This window comes from Bidens hawaiensis, unplaced genomic scaffold, assembly GCF_021521415.1.
Source record: "Bidens hawaiensis isolate Kalapana, Puna unplaced genomic scaffold, B.hawaiensis_p1.1 tig00000190_1, whole genome shotgun sequence".
Classification (NCBI taxonomy): Eukaryota; Viridiplantae; Streptophyta; class Magnoliopsida; order Asterales; family Asteraceae; genus Bidens; species Bidens hawaiensis.
In genome coordinates, this window is record NW_027491020.1 from 5,631,004 (window position 1) to 5,651,241 (window position 20,238).

Below are 20,238 nucleotides of genomic sequence, written 5' to 3' on the forward strand. Positions count from 1 at the left end.
GAAATTGTGGCCATTTAGATTTAATTTGCAATTTCGAATAACAGAGTCAATTGATACAGATTTACCATTAGCTACCTTAACAGAATACAAGTTTTAAGCTTAGATCGGGGTTTAGCAAGCAAAGGCTCAAATTCAAAAGACACAAAGCTCACATCGGCACCGGTATAAAATAAAATGGTTGCAAAGTGGTCATTTACGAGAAATGTACTGTTCACCACATCGCCGCATTGCTGAGCTTGGTTGACGTTAATCATAAAAGCACGCCCACGATTTTCTTGAGGAGATTGAGTAGCTTGAACGATTTGACCACCTTGTGGTACAAAATCTAAAATGGTGGGATGCAGCTGAACTTGAGCTTGGTTAGCCAACAACGATGGAACCTGTGGCTGATAAGCTTGCTGGTTTTGATACATATGAACCTGGTACAGCGGACCTGGAGCAAGCTGAAGTGTATTTAAATGTGCGAGTCGTGGACACGCGTTGCGAAAGTGGTTAGGGTCACCACAATTATAGCAAGCTCGCATTTGGTTAATGGGTTGAGCATGCAGTGCAGGGCGAGGGTTGGGTTGGGTTGGGTTGAGCAAACTGTTGAGAAGCAGCTGGTACAATAGAAGTCTCATGACAAGTGGTGCTAATGTGCCCAAAACGGTTGCAACGAGTGCATTGGCGGCATGCGGCATTGGCGGGGTGATGACGTCAACAAAAGTTGCAATACGGATGGGTTACGTTGTTGAGTTTCTTGGGTGGTGATGCAAGGTTAGGTTGAGGTTGAGATGCGGTTTGTTGAGTTAGCGCATAGTTCTTGTGATTCTTGCTATGGTGGTGTGAGGAGAAAGCAGGCTTAGAGGACTCGGGTTTTGATTCTATGGACTCGGTAGAGGGTTTATCAGCAGGTTTCTTCGATCCCTTCAATGTCATAGTCCCGGATTTAACATGATTATCAATTAATGTGGCAGCAAGGTTAATCGCATCACCAAGTTCCTTGGGAGCACTACTCAAGACACTATCTTGGATTTGTCTCGGTAGTCCCAGAATGTACTTATCGATGGCACGCGAGGTCGGGGTAACAAGGTGAGGTACCAGCACACTGCGTTCATTGAAATGAGAAGTGTAAGCTGCGTGCTCATCACTCTCTTGTTTGAGGTTCCAAAACTCAGCTTCCAAATTCATGAGCTCATTTGGAGGGCCGAACTGCTTGGTCGTCAGTTCTTTCAATTCATCCCACGGCATAGCCATGGCAGCTTCAGCACCATGAATTGACTTTGTGTAACATCCTAAAATATTATAACGTTAAATAAAGAAAGTTACGTTTAGTGATCTCGCGTTATTAATTAATTAATATCGAGTAAAGAACGGATCATGGACTTAGATTAATTAAGGTGGATTAAGTGGTAATGGGCTTTAGGTCCATGGGCTTCAAGAGGTACAAATACCCTCTTAAACCAACCTAAAACCCTAAACCCTCATTTCTTACCATCTTATTCTCTAACACACTCCAAAAACACATACACCACACCACCATATACGGCCGACGGCCGAGAGAGAGAGAAACGAGCAAGATCCGAGAGAGAGTAAATGTTAGTTGTGATTAGATTTTTGTTATTCGAGTCCTACACGAGATCTAGAGTTTCTAAACAAGCTAACCAAGATCGAACGAGCACAAAAAGGTATGTTCTTGACTTTTAAGTTTACGTTTTATTGAACGTTTTTACCATAAAGGTCCAAACTTTACGTCATTCCGGGCTAAGTTTTACCCGAACAAGGCCATAGGAATGATCGCGGGTTAGTCAAATACCATACCCATGGATTTCTCAGTAAAACGATGATGATTTCTGGGGATTAAGATTGAACAGAGGCGGCAGCTGGGCAACTTCGCCTGCAGGTAACCTCGCCTGCAGCTAAGTTCGCCAAGCTATAACTTCGCCTGCCAAATAAGTTCGCTCATGGCTAAACTTCGCTACATGCTAAGTTCGCTGGTGGCCAACTTCGCTTGTATAAGTTCGCTCGTATAAGTTCGCTTGTATAAGTTCGCTTGCATAAGTTCGCTTGTATAAGTTCGCTTTTATAAGTTCGCTTGTTTACAAGTTCGCTGATGATAAGTTCGCTGATAATAAGCTCGACCCCAGCCAGGGGCTCTGCCCCTTGGACCCTGCTAGGGGCTGCCGCCTTTAGACCCCGCTGCCAAGGGCGCTGCCCCCGGACCCCGTTCGTTGTGGGTTATATAAAGATAGAAATACAACATGAGTAGTAGTAGTTAATTGATACATGTAAATATAATACAGTTAGCCGTGCACAGCCCAAGAAGGGAATAACAATTAACGGAGAGCGTAACAGGATTCAGGTGAGTTTCTAGCCCCACTTCCTTGTTATGTTTTCGGGGCTGTGTGCATACTCGATGTGATAGTTAATACACTTATCTTAAGTGGTAAGTGTATGCCTTGTATGATTTATGTATGATGATTGTTTGACGGTGCGTGAACGATCTTCGGATATTGCATGTACCGTCAGGTGGTAGTTAAGATATGATTGATAAGTAAGATGAAAGATATGATGTATGTATGAATATATGATGTATGCATAATGTATGTATGTTATGATGATGGTACGTCAACGCTCTTCGGAGATTGCACGTATTGTCAAGGAAAGTATGTATGAACAGGTACGGTACAGTTACACGAAACAAAGGGACTAGACCCTAATAATATCTGTGATGTTAGGGACCAGACCCTAATAATATCTGTGATGTTAGGGACCAGACCCTAATAATATCTGTGATTTTAGGGACCAGACCCTTATAATATCTGTGATGTCAGGGACCAGACCCTTATAATATATGTGAGGTTATAGGGCGAAAGGCTCTTTAAAACGTATGATTATGTATGTAAAGAAAGTATGAAGGTAAGAATGAAAGTATTTGCACTTATGTGTGTATGAAAGAAAGTTAAGAGGTTAAGTATGAAATGTAAGAAGGTATTGTATGTGTATGTGATTAACTAGAACTCACTCAGCGTAGCTGACTTTTAGTATGCACGCAAGTAAGTAGAATGAGGCAGGTAGCTTGAGGAGGACACATGGCAGAGTTGGACGAAGCTGGCATTTGAAGATTTTGCTATGATGTTTTATTTTAAAAGACTATGTTTTGTTTTTAATTGACTATGAATACTCGATAAGACAAGAATTATGGTTATGGAATGTAATGGTTTGAATGTTTTTAATGTTCCGCGAATGTTTTAATTAACTCTGATATTTAGAACTGCGTTTATGAGTAAATCCAACACGAAAGTAGGGCTACCGGTAACGGGGCCTTACACTTTGCTTTTCATCGGGACACTCAATGTGGAGAAATTTGCTCTCCATCTATTCGTACCACTGAAGTAGGGCAGTGGAACCTTTAGTCCCATTAAACTCTACGGGTTTAGTAATGGTGAAAGTCTTAAATGAATAGTGAGATGGTTTAGGCTCGTTCGAAGCAGAGGTGATACTAGCAGAAAGGTTCTGGTGAATTCGGGTCATCATGTTGGGAATGACCACGTCTAGTTGCTTGGTGATCAGAGCAGTTAGATTGCGACTGGAGGTTTTTTAATGACGCTTGTTGAAACAGAGAGACATTCTGCGAACATTGATAACGAAAATCGTGAGACTCGGAGTAGGGCGTGGTATAAAAATCCTTGTTAAAGTTGGTTTTAAAAGAAAGAAATAAATAATTACATAATTGAAAATAAAAATCATAACAAAAATATTAAATCTTGTATGGAAATTTAGAGTTTTCATGAACCACCATGGACTCTTATTTTCCATAAAAAAACAAGGAAACTTGAAATCAAATTGAACCGAAAGATGGGTATTCGTGTATCACCACGACTTGACAGACTTCCAGTTAAAACAAATTATAAAAATATTGAGGGTCGGAATTACACGTCGCATGAACCACCATGACTTGCGTGACATCCTTAGGAGTGCAACCATATTCTTTTCACAAAGAGAACATGGTCACGTTTGAAAACTTAAAGTTGTGATTCATAAGGCGTTGAAAGTGGTATGCTTTGGCATAATAGAGTTCATGCCCTTTCCTAACTCTCCAGGTAAGCAACCGGGTCCCGCGTCTAATTGAGATATATGCGCATGGCTTATCCTTAGGTTTTAATAACCTTGGTGTCAAGAGTTTTCGAAAACAAGCACGCCCTAAATTACAGCTTACTACATACCCGCCATATAGAACCATCTTTAAAAAGAATAAATATCAGAACACCACAATAAAAATCAATAATTGAATATGTTTGAAAAATCTTTGTTTTTAGGCATAAGCCTTGGACTTGTGTGTTCTTTGTGTACATGAGGCGCAAATTAATTGACAATAAAATATTAAGCAAGTGCATTGAACAATCACATAAGGCCCACAAAATTTTCTAATTCATGCAACCTAAACTATTTAGCAAATAAACTATAACTAACTAGAACACTATGTCTAATGTCCTATCTTATAGTCATAGCTCTAATACCAATCTGTAACACCCCGGCTAAATCGAAATACGCCCGGGGTGACATATAGATTGTTCAAAACATGCGACACTTTTAAGCGACAATAATACCATTAATTCATTCAAATCCCAAGTACACAAGTTGATCAAATGAACAAATACAAAGAAAAAGAAATAAAACACACGTCTTCTTGTTTGTTATCTAAATAACCTAACTTCTAGTATATTCGTCATTTCATCCTCTAATGAAAGTACCTGTAGCATATATATAAAATAAAGTCAACTAATTGAATAGTTGGTGAGTTCACACAAGTTTGATACAAGTACATAAAAATCATACAATTCCATGAAACTTAGTGTAGTAATAGCCCAAGCAATGTCTTTTTCATTTGGAAACAACCAAATATACTCAGATCGGGGGTCCCTATTCCACTCATAACATCGAGCTCCTGAGTGCATAGGGGGGGGGGTATGATCATACTTATTGAGGAAACCATGAGCACGTAATCTTTGAGCAAATAAGCAAATAAACACACAAGTCCATGTAACGAATTGTAGTTTGTAAATAATGAATAAACAAAATTGTAATGTTGATAAGAAATATATGCTACCCCCAAAGTAGTTAAAAGGGGTAAAAAGGGGGTGTGAGAAACTCACCTTTGAAATTGGAAGGACAACTTGGAAACTAAACGGGAAGCGCGTTACATGAAACAATCCAAATGCATATACTACTTACATGACTTGGTGTCGGAATGAGGGTAAACGGAGCTTGGACGGAATGAAACTTTAATGAACTATTTGAGGATATTAGAGTGTTTGTTTGTATAATTTTAGGTTTGTAGCAGGTTTAATTGAAGATTATCGTCCTATTTATAGCCTCAATTGGATTGTTTGATGATTCATTCGAGTTATTACGATCTTAATAATATCCGGCGGTTTAGGTGATTAGTGGGTGTTAATTAGGGGTTAAATGGTAAAATAAATCGCATAATAATGTTTATAATTAGTGGAGACGGCGTTTGGATGCATTAACGGATTAAATCAGAGCATATAAGTGGTGTTTAGTGCTCCTCCGGCGCCGGTTTCCGGCCGCTGGAGTGTCGCCGAAAAAACGACCAGGGAAGAAGGGGGGGGGGGTGCTGGGTAGTTTGTAATTTTTTAATATAATTTGAATAACTTACACATTTAACCCCTAAATTATCAAGACCTTTATGTTTAGTTTGTACACTTTATTTACCCTTCTAACCTCGAACTTTGTAAGTATACTAAACTTGATAAAACTTTATATGCTTTAATATCTTTGGTTTGTTTACGTTTTATACTCGTATAGTTTTAAACTTTGATTATTTTATAACCTTTTAAGGCTCGGAGATTCGTTAATTGAACATTGCGAATAGAAAGTGAACGTAAACGAACTTTAAATCATTGAAATTGATATAAATTGATAACTTTCAAATACGAATATATTGAAACGACTAAAATGGGTCGGTTCAACAAATACAAATACAAATACGGGTAAAAAGTGACATATGCCACACTATATGGACCACATTATCTGAGAGAGCCCAACTGGAACGATCTACAACGTCTTTACGAGGCCCATGCAAGGGTGCATGGTTTACCCGCCATGATAGGGAGTGTAGATTGTGTGCATTGGAAATGGGCTAATTGTCCAACTGCATGTAGAGGTCAGTACACACGAGGTGACCAAAAGGGACCAACGGTTCGCCTTCAATCGATTGCTTCATACGACCTTTGGATTTGGTCTGCATTCTTTGGTATTCCCATTTCAAACAATGACATAACCATCTTAGAACAGTCTCCTATGATGGAGAGTTACATATCTGGGACCGTCGCTTTGTATTGGGCTTACGATAACTTTTACCATCATGGGTACTATCTGGGTGATGGAATATATCCAGAGTATGCAATTATCGTGAAAACATTCAGAGACCCGTTGGATGTAAAAAGACAGTATTTTAAGAAAGTACAAGAGTCTGCGAGAAAAGATATTGAGAGGTGTTTTGGGGTTATTCAACGATGCTGGAATTTTGTTAAAATTCCTTGTTGTCTATGTTCTTTAGAAAGAATGAAATTTCCTATGCATGCTTGTATCATAATGCATAACATGATCATCGAAGACGAGTGAAGAGCAATATGTCCAACTTTCATACTGGAGTCAGATCTACCACGAACTCCAGCAAGTATGGAGCAAAGACTTTGGATGAATCGGCGTTCGCCAGGTGAAAATGAAAATCAAGAAGAGGGCAACAATGAAGACGATGATGAAGACGACGACGACGAGGATGAAGACGACGAATGTGAAGACGATGATGATGAGTAGGTTTTTTATTTTAATGTAATATTTATTTAATAAAATATTATTGTTATTTGATTATTCTTAGTAAAAAATTTTTAAAAAAAACAAAAAAAGTGTAAAAGTTATTGGGCGCCATGTGACGCATAACGCCCAGGGGTGGATAGTTATGACTAAACCCTCGTTTTGCAAAATACCATAACTATCACTGGGGGCCACGTGGCGCGTAATGCACAGGGGTGGAGAGTTATGACTACACATGGTCTCATAAACTTTCTTACTAATCCACTTGAAGTGAGATCTAGCTTACGACCAACAAATATATTGTTTTTGGTGGTATGAGGGAACAACGCTTGTGTGGACCTCACAGGAGTGTTCCTCTTGTTGGGTTTAAAGACAATGAGTTTATAGTAGGTTGGATGTGCTAAAGGTAGCATCGGGCAAGGTTGTTAAACATGAGAAAGTTTTTTTTGGAGAATCAACACGTGCTTATCACTTTTTCCTTTAACACATTTGGATTTTTAGCCCTGGATGTCGTGAACTTTGATGCTTGGTTAATTTGAATATATTTAAGTTCGTTTATTTACTAGTTTTAATCGTTTATTGTGTGAACTTCAATACTTCATACATGTATATTGCATTTCAGGTCATAGGTGTTTAAGGTAGTTAATTAGGACTTGTTTAGGCATGGATGAAGACCCGTGATGTCTAGCACACAAAATAATGCAAGATATTATTTGCTGCTGATTAAGGCTCCCATCACGGTACGCAATGAGAAATATTGAAGACCCATCGCGTACGCAATGGGATTAATATAATATGTGTTTTAACCATAGTCCACCGTGGTACGCGTTGGACCCTAAAAGACCCCATCGCGTACCGCGATGGGTGGGAAAAACGAGGAATGTTAGGATTTGGTCAAAATATGTTTTTGACGACCCTATTCGTATCTAACACTTTCCAGAACAGTTTTGGAGGCAAAGTTGGGTATTTTCATCACTCCGATTCATCCCGAGATCATCTGCATGTTCCACACTATCAGAATTGAAGATCTTACGATGTCGAGGCTCGACTAATCTCTTCGAATCATACCCGGGGATGTAGAGTATTGTAAATTTTCTGTATTTCTCATGTATTTAGAATGAATGATTTGTAACTGTCTTTGTGTAATCTATGAGTATTGATATTTAGTATTGTTGTGCATTCAATCGGCTTAGGTTTACGTTGATCAGAACGTGTCGGTTGCTATAATAATTTCTTGTAGGACTGTTTTTATTATTTGAATACAATGAATCATACAATTTCCCTTTGTTGAGTCACACTGGCAGAGACTGTTTGATAGCTAGTTTAGTGACTTTTGCTGACCACATACTCCTCGTGGTTCGACACCATACTTACCCTAACTTGCTTAGGTGATTAGGAACTGATATTATTTGTTTTTTACTAGATAGTGACAGTCTAGCTTCATAATGGTGCCGTTGCCAGGGAGTTAGTGCGCTTAGTGTTTTTGTGTTATTTAATTTTTTTGTTAAGTTTAGTTTAGTTTTAATTTTATTTTAGATCTTATTTTCCCATTTTACGTGGGGTGTGTTATTTGTGTAAGTAACAAGTTTAAGCACAGCCGACACTCGGGCAGACAGTCACCGCTTGTTTTGGAACCCAAGATTGAGAGATTAGCCTGGCAGAACCGAGTTCAGTTAAGAGAAGCAGTCCAAGAAGGTCAAAATTACCAACACAACCAAAGCCAAAATCAAAATGAGAACCAAAATCTCAACTTCCGTATGTCTGACGACAAGAACCAATCAATGAAGACAACATATTCCACCCAAATCATAATCACAACCAATACCAACCCGAAAATAACCAACTTCCACCCATAAATATCAACCAACAACTAAGCCCAAACCACTCAGTTCGACAATCTAGAAACAGAAACATAAACTGACCCAGACCATCAGCCCCACATAATACCCTAACCGCAGAGTTCCAATGAACCAAGATGAAGATTATGTCAGTATCCAATACTAAGGATGAAGAAGACGGGGAATGGAATGAAACAGATCAAGGGGAGGATGATAGTAATGGGGACCATTGGAGAGTCAGACATAATGTTGAGTTTGAGCTAGAAAATGAAATGAATGATGGTTGGGACGAAGAGGTAGAAGCACAGGTAGAACGAATAGGTGGGGGATTTGTGAACCGAAACAGGGGTAGATTTGGTATTGGGAGAACAGAGTTAACATAGCCGAAATATTTGACAAAGGTCAGGGTATTTAGGTTAACAGAGGAGGTATGGTAAATCCCGGGGGGGGGGGGGGGCGAAGGAGGAATTATGCGGTTCAGGGTGTTAACAGTTGGTTCAGACCGGCTATTTTAGACGGAGCATCCCCAATTGTCCCACTGGTTCGCGTGCCGGGATGACAGACGTTTAAGTCTCGTCCTTCATACATTAACATCGTGACACACTTTCACGAGATAGCTTCTGAGGACCCGTATTCACATTTGTTCAACTTTTCAGCTATTTACGGGTTTATTGGTGATGGTACGTTCCAGGATGAGGTTCGGTTGCGGTTAATCCAGTTTTAATTGAAAGGTAAAGCAAAGAACTGGTTTAACTCACTATCTATGCACAATATCTGTAACTGGGCCGATATGCAGCAGGTTTTTCTTAATGAGTATTATTCACAGTCGAAGACAAAAGAGACCCGAATTGAGATTCACCATTTTTCACAGTTACCAGGAGAGCTGTTTCACGAGGCATTTACTTGATTCAAAGAGATGATTCGAAAGTGCCCACACCATAAGATCGAGTTGTGGGAATTAGTGAAGTGCTTTGTTGACAGGTTGACTTACGAAGACAGACAACATTTAAAGGCCTCGTGTAATGGTCAACTGTTAAACCAACCTGAGGAAGATGAATGGGATAATCTGGAGTTTATGTATGAAGATTCTAAGTCAGAAGCAGCAGCAGAAAGACGAAGAAACCAGACTACTACCAGGTCAGTAAAGTCAGTCTTAGAAATATCTGATGTGCTTAAAATTACATATATTTATTGCTCGATTTTATCCCCATATCATGCACATTTTAGAAATATCACGAGATTACTTAAATATTTATTTATTTGTGATTTTCCAGGGTTTGGTTGATGGTTCATTAGATTTTGGAAGTGATGTTAAACGAAGATAGCAACACATGATAATGTTCATAGCAAAACATGACCATGTAATTGACGTGTGCGCATGTGTGGTTATAAAATAACGGATGGGAGATGTAGCTTTTGAACAAGATCGTATTTTAAATTTATAAAAGTGATTTCTACTAAGACTAAACACACCCAAAATAGGCAAGTGTACCTATCGTGTATGTAGAATAGTATTGGTAAGAACCAAATATTGATCCGCGGACACAAATGTTTCTAATAATGAATCTTCGTTTTACTTTAATCGGAGAGTTTAATCATTTTGGGGTTGATTTTCAAACTTTTTATAAAATAGAAATACTTATATATAATAAGTATATAAGACGGAGTACCTCCACTGTGATTTTAAGGATTAGGCGCTTTAAGACGGAGTACCTCCACTGTGATTTGGGGGGGGGGGGGTAAATGACAATGATGACACACAGATCACCATTTGTAGGTTCCCTGGATGGATCGCACGAGATATCTCGATCTACTCAGGTGCGGAATCCCTGCGTAGATCGTTACGAGTATAGAACACGAATCACACGAACACACGAATAAACGAACACACGTTATGTATTATAACTCAAACACGTGATGTAATATCACTGTTACAGACTCTCGTCCTCACGTTACAATGAACTCGATGAACAACGAACACACGAACTCTCTGGTTCAACAACATAAACAAACCGTAACCTAGTAATATAAATACACGACAACTTCGCCTGGCATGTTCAGGCGAAGTTGTCCATAACTTCGCTTGACTAACAAGTTCGCCTAGGCGAACTTGTTAACAACTTCGCTTAAGACATATATAAAACATAATTAACATTACAGACTCGATTACAGACACTAGACTATGAACTACTGACATTATGCACCAACAGACTCCCCCTTGGCAGTAGCTTCATGTCTTGATCTTCAAGCACGTGTCTTGTAACCTTCAATCTCTTTGTCTTCATGCATGTACTCCTTCTCTCACACATACCGTGACTACTCGCTGATATTTCCTCGCTTCGTCTTTCCAAACAGGAATATAAAATATCTTCTTTTCATTTAACACCTGCAGATCAGCTTTCGATAAATTAACAAGATGCATTGGATTATACACTCTTAACACTTCTTGTTCGTCTTCGTCTTCCATCACGGCATCAGCAGTCTGGCAATCAACATACCACCATTTAAGGTTCTTCAACACATCCTTGGGCATTGTCTTCATCGGCACATCTTTAAGACACCGAATCGGTTTGTACTTCATTACCATCCAAGGCTTGCCATCTGCTCTCATTCCCCTTTCTTTATCTTCCACTAGCTTTCCCTTCTGTGGCTTTAATAACTCAAACTTCTTTTCTTTAATACTTTCTTTCCACACGATCTTCCCAATAACTCTGGCCATGTTGTCATCACTTCTGTTAATCAACCCCAATCTAGCCAAATCCTTCACCTCACATTCAGGAAATGTATTGAGAGATCTCAACGTCCTCTTAAAGTATTGGATCCCATCATATCTTTTCACCACGAACACTTTTAACTGTTCATCATATAGCCAACAGATAATTCCTTTCTTTGATTCAGCATAGCCTTTGATATTATAACTTTTCTTGAACATGGTTGGAACAGCAGGCTTCTTAGTTTTGATAACCAATGAGCATAGCCTTCCTTCCATCTAGGCTGCTCCTCCCATTCTGTATCATCACCTGCTGTGTCTTGACATACATCTGACTTTTCAACTTCAGGGATCTCGTGTTCAACATTCTCCTCAACTATTTCACCCTCTTCAACATCATCTTCAATCACTATTTCAGCACCAATCTTTTCAATCTCCTCAATTGGTAGAACATCATCTTCACACATAAACTCATTATCCAACATATCATCATCTAATTCCTTCAAGGCATCGATCACATCATCTCCCATCTCCTCGTCATCAACCATCACCACCTCATCACCACCAGAACCGCCAGCTGCGCTTGCAGACTCTCCCTGAGCTGTGGAAGTCCCAAGAGCTTGAGTAGTTCTTGGCAACTCACCACCTGCACCTTTCGATGCATTGGGATCATCGTCTCTGTCATTCCTCTTCTTTGTCCTGAGCTCGTCGCCTTTACAGCTCATCTCCCCCTGAGATGCCAAGAACTCCTTCATAGCATCTATAATTTTCCCATGTTTAACCAGGAGGGACGACTGTAGTTGATTTTCTGCTACTAGGCGCTGAATAGCCTGGGTCTGGATAAGATTCACCCTTGACTGCTCTGCCACGACCCGTTCCAGTGCGGCTATTCTTTCCGAGTCTGATAGGGTTGCATCGAAATCGAACCTCATATGCGATAAATCGTGAGTGTACTGAGGAGGGATTTCCGATGAAACCGGGACATCAGAAGCAGCTGTGGACGTAACCGCAGGTGGTATCGTGACCGACAACCCTGCAGTTGCAATGACTGTCGACTCAACAAATTGTGCAACAACCTCCGACGGAGTAAGCGTTGGAGGCGGCAACGATACGATATCTGGAGTCGTCAGCTGGAGTGTGATAGACGGGAGGCCAACAGATGATGTTGTAGCCACCACGGGTACATCGGTGGCGCTTAAACTTGTGACCTGTAGTGATGTAGGAACAATCGACATACCTGACAGTGCGGGCGGAGCGAAACGTACAACTCTTGAAGTCTCTCCAGCTCCCATACCTGCACCTGTCCTTTCCCGTCTTGAACGTCTAATCAACTTGTGAATATCCTCTTCTTCTTCTGACTCACTATCATCATCTGTCCTCTTTCTCTTCCCAAATGTCCTCTCTTGAGTCACCAACATCCTTCTCGCCTTATCCATAACATCATCAAGATCTGAGTCAGCCACCGTCGTAGCTGCTTTAGTAACACGCACAGTCGAGACACGGTCAACTGGGATCTGAACGTTCTCCTCTGGATCCACCCGATCCATATCGAAGAATCCTTGACCTCCGAATTCTGCATCAAGGTCCACTTCCTCCTCCGGTGACACAACAGGAGCAGCACGTATAGCTTGAGATGCTCCTGCTTGTTGTGGTGCCGGGTCTCTGAACTCATCCCCACGAGCTGGCACATACCCTGGGTTTATTAAGTACCCAAAGAGTGGAGTATGCCTTGGACGCAGTTCAGGCTTGCTCCTCGCGCTGGATGTTCGGCATTGAGCGAAGATACGTTTGCTCACACTCTCCACGTATCTTATTGGACGTCGTTGAGGCAACGTGGGAGCAACATGATTCAAGATCATCTGAATGAATCTTGGATACATGATGAACCTTTCACGAGCCATCGCTCTCCTCTGTCTATCGATCTCATAAAAGACCATCTGACTAAAGCTATAACGTTTGTTATAAGTCAGAGCAGTCATTGCTGACTGCATGGTCGCACCCATACCATCAGTGCCCGCCTTCCTCCCAGACATGCAGACAATCATTACGTGCATGAGGAAGCGCCACTGATCAAGTAGGAAACCCTTCCTCCGTTGTGTATCGCCCAATGGACCAGAATAGCCCATTCGTAGAAATGCTCCACCGCGGAACGGAGCAACAAACTCTGTAGGGTCATCCCTAGTCTCCTCTCCAAAATGTAAAGCCACCCGAATTTGTTCAGAAGAGAACTGAACTTCTTGATTGTTGACGGTTGCTCGCATAACCGGGGGCTCAACGCGGCAATCGTATTCCACCGTCTGCCAGAAATCCTCAATATTGGGTAAGGATATCGGCAGAGTCGTAGTGATTGCATGGAATATCCTCGAGCGAAGGAGGAATGTGATTATCTCGCGGTAATCCTCAACACCACTCGCTTCCGGGTCTAAGGTGATATACATGTTGTGACCCGGGAAGAATTGCCTCTGATTATCTCCGTCATCTCCTCCAGCACCTCCAGCACCGGCAACAGCAGCCATATCTGCAACAAACGAACCAAGTTAGATAAACGTTAAGGCATAACACAAGTTCGCTTGTTACCATGAGCGAAGTTGTGATAAAATCTGTATAGGCGAAGTTAAAGTTGGGGCGAAGTTGGGAACAACTTCGCTTCATCTTTAAGTTCGTCTAATAACTAACAAGTAAAAAAAAGGTCTAGGCGAAGTTAATGATAACTTCGCCTCACCACAACATCGCCTCAGGCGAAGTTAAGCATCAGGCGAAGTTACGGATAACTTCGCTAAACCTATAAGTTCGCCTGAATCTGAAACGGCAACAGTAAGATCGATTCAACTCCGGAAAATCTGGTGTTTCGGTCAATTTTGACGATTGAGGAGTCTAAAACACATGATATTAAAGCAATCTGGACGATCAGTTTGTTCATGACCACGTAAAGACGAGTTTTGAAAATCCGGTTTAAGGATCGAACGTCCGAGGTCACTAACCGGGTGTCGAAACAACCTAGGGTTAATAACATTGAACATCGATTATAAGATATAAGAACCCAAACACACCTTTATTTTGAAAAGAAATCAAAGAAAAGATGAACAGATGAATCGACAGATAACTTCGCGAAAGTTATCGAGAAGTTCGCTTAGGGTTTTAGGAGACAAGTTCGCTGATTTTGAAAAATATGAACAGTTTGACCTTTGAAAATCCTTATATATAGGGACGATGTTATACAGGCGAAGTTACGGTTAACTTCGCCTAGGCGAAGTTATTCAAAAGTTCGCCTGTTTAACAACTTCGCCTATATTTACAAAATCAAACCTTATAATTCGAACATTTTGCATTTAAGTTTTAAAACTTCCCTTTAAGAATTAAATGACACGATCAAGTCCAAGTAACCAGATATAAAAGCATACAACTACATAAAAAGAAAACTTTTAACAATTAAAGTTTAAGGGATCAAATTTCAGTCTTTACAAGGGACTACTACGTTTTAGAAAAGATCCGAACAGGAATCATACTAATTACGTGACTGTCACATAGATCCGTGTTTAGCTGTATTATGACATAAAGAAACAGGTTGTAGGCAGGTAAATAACTTAAGATGGTTTTCATCGTTTCTGTGATACGAGTTAGGTTCAATTATGCCTCAAAATTTAAGTGGGCAACAACTCAGAGATTATGATGCCTCCTATCTATTCTCAAAGCGTATTTGGCTTTCCCCAAGTCACCCCGAATTGACCTCGACCCATAGTGTCTGATTAAGTTTGTAAGTACTCTTCATCTGCTTCCCGTTCTCTTTCTTACTCCATGATTGAGAAGTCTTGACATTTTCAGCTATAGAATGGTTCAATAACTTCTAATTAATATATATATTTTTTTTTATGATAAACATTTACATAGACTTCAGAGTAGTAAACAACTGCAAGTCCCGAATCTGGATCACTGCAGTTTCTTCACACACTATCTTTGCGGGAATCAGAACACTTACGGGCTCGTGTATGACTGGGTAATCGCTTTTCTGCCTATCATTCGGAAAGATATATATGAAGACATGCAAAACTCTTAAGGAGTTTCCACGTAAAATCGAGTAGATTTAGTTTGTATCACATCTACTTTTACGCACCATAAAAAGTTACCATGACATACAATGACTGTTCTAAAGCCTTTTAAGCCTAATAACTTCACTAGTTAAGCACACAAAAGCAGTATATCTATCATTTTCCAAGATTGGATCAATTTTCTGTTAAACATAGTAAAGTAACTTCTTACGAAGTAGTAGACTTGAAAAATAGTTTCATTTCCCTTAAAAAATTTTAACATCAATCGCCCCGACCAAAACAAAGTCTTCAGGTAAACGGCTATCCCGAAGATCCAATGGATCAGCTGGACCGACCACATAGTAGTATGTGTCCTTCTAACTAAGTATGATCGACTAATTTTAAGCGAAAGAATGAAAACACATCATAAACCGCCCCGGTCACTTTCAGTCATCTGGTTAATGGCTATCCGCATATTCTACAAGTAGAAATGAGGACCAAACATATCCTAAGACATGTCCTTTAAACTGAGGCAACCGACATAATTCTAAGCGATAGTGACGTTTTTTTTTTTTTTTTTTTTTTTTTAAACGAACATAAAAAGCATGGTTACTCGGGATTGATCATCCCATTCAGCTCAATAAGGTTTTGAAATCTTGTTTTGTCAAACGCTTTAGTATATAAATCAGCGAAATTATCAAGCGTATCCACCTTTTCAAGCACAATCAGTTTCTTCTCAGCACAATCCCGTATAAAATGATGACGTATGTCAATATGTTTAGTTTTACTGTGCTTCACGGGATTGTTAGTTACTGAGATAGCAGCTGTGTTATCAATGCAAATAGAAGTAAGTAAGAAATTCAGACCATAGTCGTGCAACTGTTGTTGAATCCAAAGAACCTGGGAGCAGCAGTTGGATGCTGCCATGTATTCTGCTTCACAGGTTGAAATTGCGACTGAAGTCTGCTTCTTGCATTGCCACGACACCAATCTGCCACCAAGAAACTGACATCCACCAGTTGTTGACTTCCGACTCTGATTGCACCCTCCATAATCAGAATCTGTGTAAGCGACCAACTCCAAGTCTCCTCCTTTTGCATACCACAACCCCAGCTTCGGTTTGCCTTTGAGATACCGCAAGATCCTCTTCACACCCTTCATGTGAGATTCCTTTGGGTTTGCCTGAAAACGAGCACAAAGACAAACTGCAAACATAATATCAGGCCTAGAAGCAGTTAAGTACATTAAAGAACCTATAATAGCCCGATACTGAGTTGGGTCCACATCTGCGTCATTGTCAGAATCAGCACCCAATTTATGGTTGACGCAGATTGGAGTATCGAATGGAGTGCTGTCCTCCATCTTGAAGCGTTTGAGCACATCATGGACATACTTGGTCTGATGAATGAACATCCCTTCCTTCTTCTGATCAACCTGCAATCCTAAAAAGAAAGTTAGTTCACCCATAGCACTCATTTCAAAGCTTTTCTTCATGACGGCCTCAAAATCTTGACACATGGAGACTTTTGATGCAGCAAAAATAATGTCATCCACGTAGACTTGCACTAGCAGGAAGTCGCTTCCTTGTCTCTTCACAAACAGTGTGCTATCAATCTGACCTCTTTCAAACCCATTTTCAAGCAAGTAATCTGATAAAGTTGAGTACCAGGCACGAGGTGCCTGATGTAGTCCATACAACGCCTTGCTTAATTTGTACACTTGGTCTGGAAAGTCTGGGTCAGGAAAACCCGGAGGTTGCTCAACATACACAACCTCATCAACTTTCCCATTTAGGAATGCACTCTTTACGTCCAACTGAAAAACCTTCATCTTTTTATAAGCAGCAAATGCCAAAAACAATCTAATGGCTTCCAATCTTGCCACAGGAGCGAACACTTCATTATAATCAATCCCCTCTTGTTGATTAAAACCTTTAACGACTAGCCTCGCCTTGTTTCTTATAATAATCCCTTTCTCATCTCTCTTGCACTTAAACACCCATTTTGTGCCTATCGCATGCACATTCTTTGGTTTTTCAACCAAAGTCCAAACTTCCATTTTCTTGAACTGAGCCAACTCTTCTTGCATGGCTTCGACCCACGAGCTGTCCTTGAGAGCCATTTGATAATTCTTCGGTTCAATCTGGCTGATAAAGCAGGTGTACAAGCATTCGTTGATTATGCCTGTCTCCTTAATGCTTGTGTAAACACAGGTGTGCTCATTCAAGCTACGTCTTGTTTGTACACCGGAGGACACATCACCAATCACATTCTCCAAAGGGTGATCTTTATGAATTCTCGTGGTCGGAACAGAACCGACATGCAGATTGTCTTCCAAGTTAGAAGAGAGCTCGTCAATGATTTTTTCTTGCTGAGAGTGAAACGGATTGAAAAATTCTTCTTCAGTCGAGGCAGCAGGGGTATCGATAGCATTTGATGAGGAAGGTTGACATTTATCGATCAGCTGTCTTTGCAATAGATTTTCTTCCTCATCAAGGATCATCTTCGTAGCAACTCTCTCTTCTTCTTCAGCAATATCCAAATACGGTATGTTAAAAGACTTAAAAAGTTTAACATAGTCGAAAAACTCAGCAAGTCCGTTGCTTGGTTTTGGCGGTTGGTAACTTGTGATATCGGTGTTACACACCACCTCAACCTTGCTGGTCGATGTATTAAAGACACGTCTGTTGGGTATCCCAACAACATAACCGACTAAGATTCCTTCATCGGTTACTTCACCAAATTTAGAATTTGTCTTTAAAATCGAACAAGGGGACCCGAATGGTTCAAGACCACTCAAGTTGGGCTTCCTCCCATGCATAAGCTCATAACACGTTTTATTAAGTCGTTTAACCGTCAAGACTCTATTGAGGATATAGCAGGCTGTAGCAACAGCTTCAGCCCAGAACACCACAGGAAACTTTGAATCAGCCAGCATAGTTCTGGCTCCTTCAATTAATGTTCTATTCTTCCTTTCAGCCACTCCATTCTGTTGCGGTGTATACGGAGCGCTGTATTGGTGTTCGATCCCTTTCAGAAGGCAGAAGATCTCCATCTCAAAATTCTTGAACTCCGTTCCATTGTCACTCCTGATGAACTTAACCCTTTTATCCATAACGTTCTCAACTTTGGTAATCAAATTCTTCACCATCTGAGCCGTTTCATCTTTTGATTTCAGGAAATATACCCACGAATATCGTGAGTAATCATCAGTGATCACCAAGCAATAAGAAGTACCTCCCAGACTTTTTGCATTCACGGGACCGAAGAAATCCATGTGAAGCAATTCTAGGGTACTGGCAATTGAATTGACTTTCTTGGTGAGATGGGATTTCTTGTGCTGCTTTCCCTTCTTGCACGGTAGACATTTGTCTTCAAAATTGAAACTTTTCAAGGGAATGCCCAGCACAAGTCCATTCTTGACAATGTGGTTCATCTTCCGAAGATGAATGTGCCCCATTCTCCTATGCCACAATTCGGACTCCGATTCGCTCGCTTTTGTCATAAGGCATGATTCTTCCGTGGCCATTTCAGTCGACCTCATATCCATAATGTACGTATTCCTCTCACGTGGAGCCTTCATCACAATCCACTCCTCTGGTATCTGAAAACCAGGATGTAACACAATTGCTTCATTTTTTGTGAAGTGTACGGTGTACTCCTTATCACAAATCTGCGACACACTCAGCAGATTGTGCTTCAATTCTTCGACAAAGTTTACTTTTTCTAATGTCATCTTCCCGTTAGACACCGTTTCCATTCCTGTAATCTTTCCTCCACTTTCACCTGCAAAGCTCACTCTCCCTCCTTGAACAGGTTTCAAATCGTGTAACAAGTTTTTGTTACCCGTCATGTGCCGGGAACAGCCGCTATCCACAACCCAAAGATTATTGGCAGCCCTGTTCAACTGTTCCTGCACGATAAAGCAAAAGATTAGAATCTAGGGACCCAAGACCAATTGGTCTTGGATCTATACATCCCAAACTTTGGCTTTCCAAAGTTAGTATCTGGATAATTCCTGTAAGTCCTATTAGGATACCTCCTTGTAGATTGATTGTGAGGCCTTCCAAACCTTTGTGAATTGAAAGAATTATAGCTTGTGGTTTGGTTATTAGCAGTGTAAAACTGAGATTTGTTTCTATGAAAACCTGAATTAGTCACATTTTTGAATTTTGAATGGTTTTCATTTTTAGCAGTATGATAATTACTTTAGGCTTATTCTCAGTTTTAGTAGGCCTCACACCTCTGAATCGCTGCTTTAGAGGGCAATCTGCAACAAGATGTCCTAATTGATTACACCTAAAACAACACATATGCTCAACTTTTTTATCAACCGGTGTTTTAGATGTCGAGGCTTTATTACCGCCCGTTCGTCTCACATATAGTGGGACGTACGGGTTTAGTGGAGTACTCTTTTTATTCGTCTTATCTTTCTCTCCACCATTGGGTAATACCACCTCCTCTTTTGCCTTACCAGACTCGGATGACTTATCCGAATCCGATGAGACTGGACTTGGATCAGAAATTTGAACACTTGAAACAGGCGAACTTGTTTCGCCTCCACTAACATTTGGTTCTTTACAAGTTACTTTAACTGGTACTGTCTGAGCAACCTCAAAGTCAACAGATTTCTGAACACTAGGGTTAAAAGTGTAATTGTGATTATAAGGTGGTGGAACCTCATGATAACCGATTCCTCCTCTCTTAGCAGAGGAACTTTGATCACTAACAAGGTGATCAAGAATAGTAGAGGAATTTCTGAACTGCTCAAGTTTTCTATTCAATTCCACCACTTTCACCTGGTGATCAGCAATCTGTTTTTCTCTATCAGCGATTAGTTTGGTTTT

The 20,238-nt window shown here is 40.4% G+C and overlaps 1 protein-coding gene across 1 annotated transcript; it reads left to right on the forward strand.

The window, feature by feature from the left end:
• Positions 1 to 6,105: 6,105 nt before the first annotated feature.
• On the forward strand, positions 6,106 to 6,627 carry LOC143590845 (uncharacterized). Its single transcript, XM_077071227.1, has one exon. The coding sequence runs from the start codon at positions 6,106 to 6,108 to the stop codon at positions 6,625 to 6,627; it is 522 nt and encodes a 173-aa protein (XP_076927342.1).
• Positions 6,628 to 20,238: the final 13,611 nt, after the last annotated feature.

Excerpts from the sequence above, each read along its gene's own strand:
- LOC143590845 (XM_077071227.1), top strand. The coding sequence starts at position 6,106 with ATGATAGGGAGTGTAGATTGTGTGCATTGGAAATGGGCTAATTGTCCA.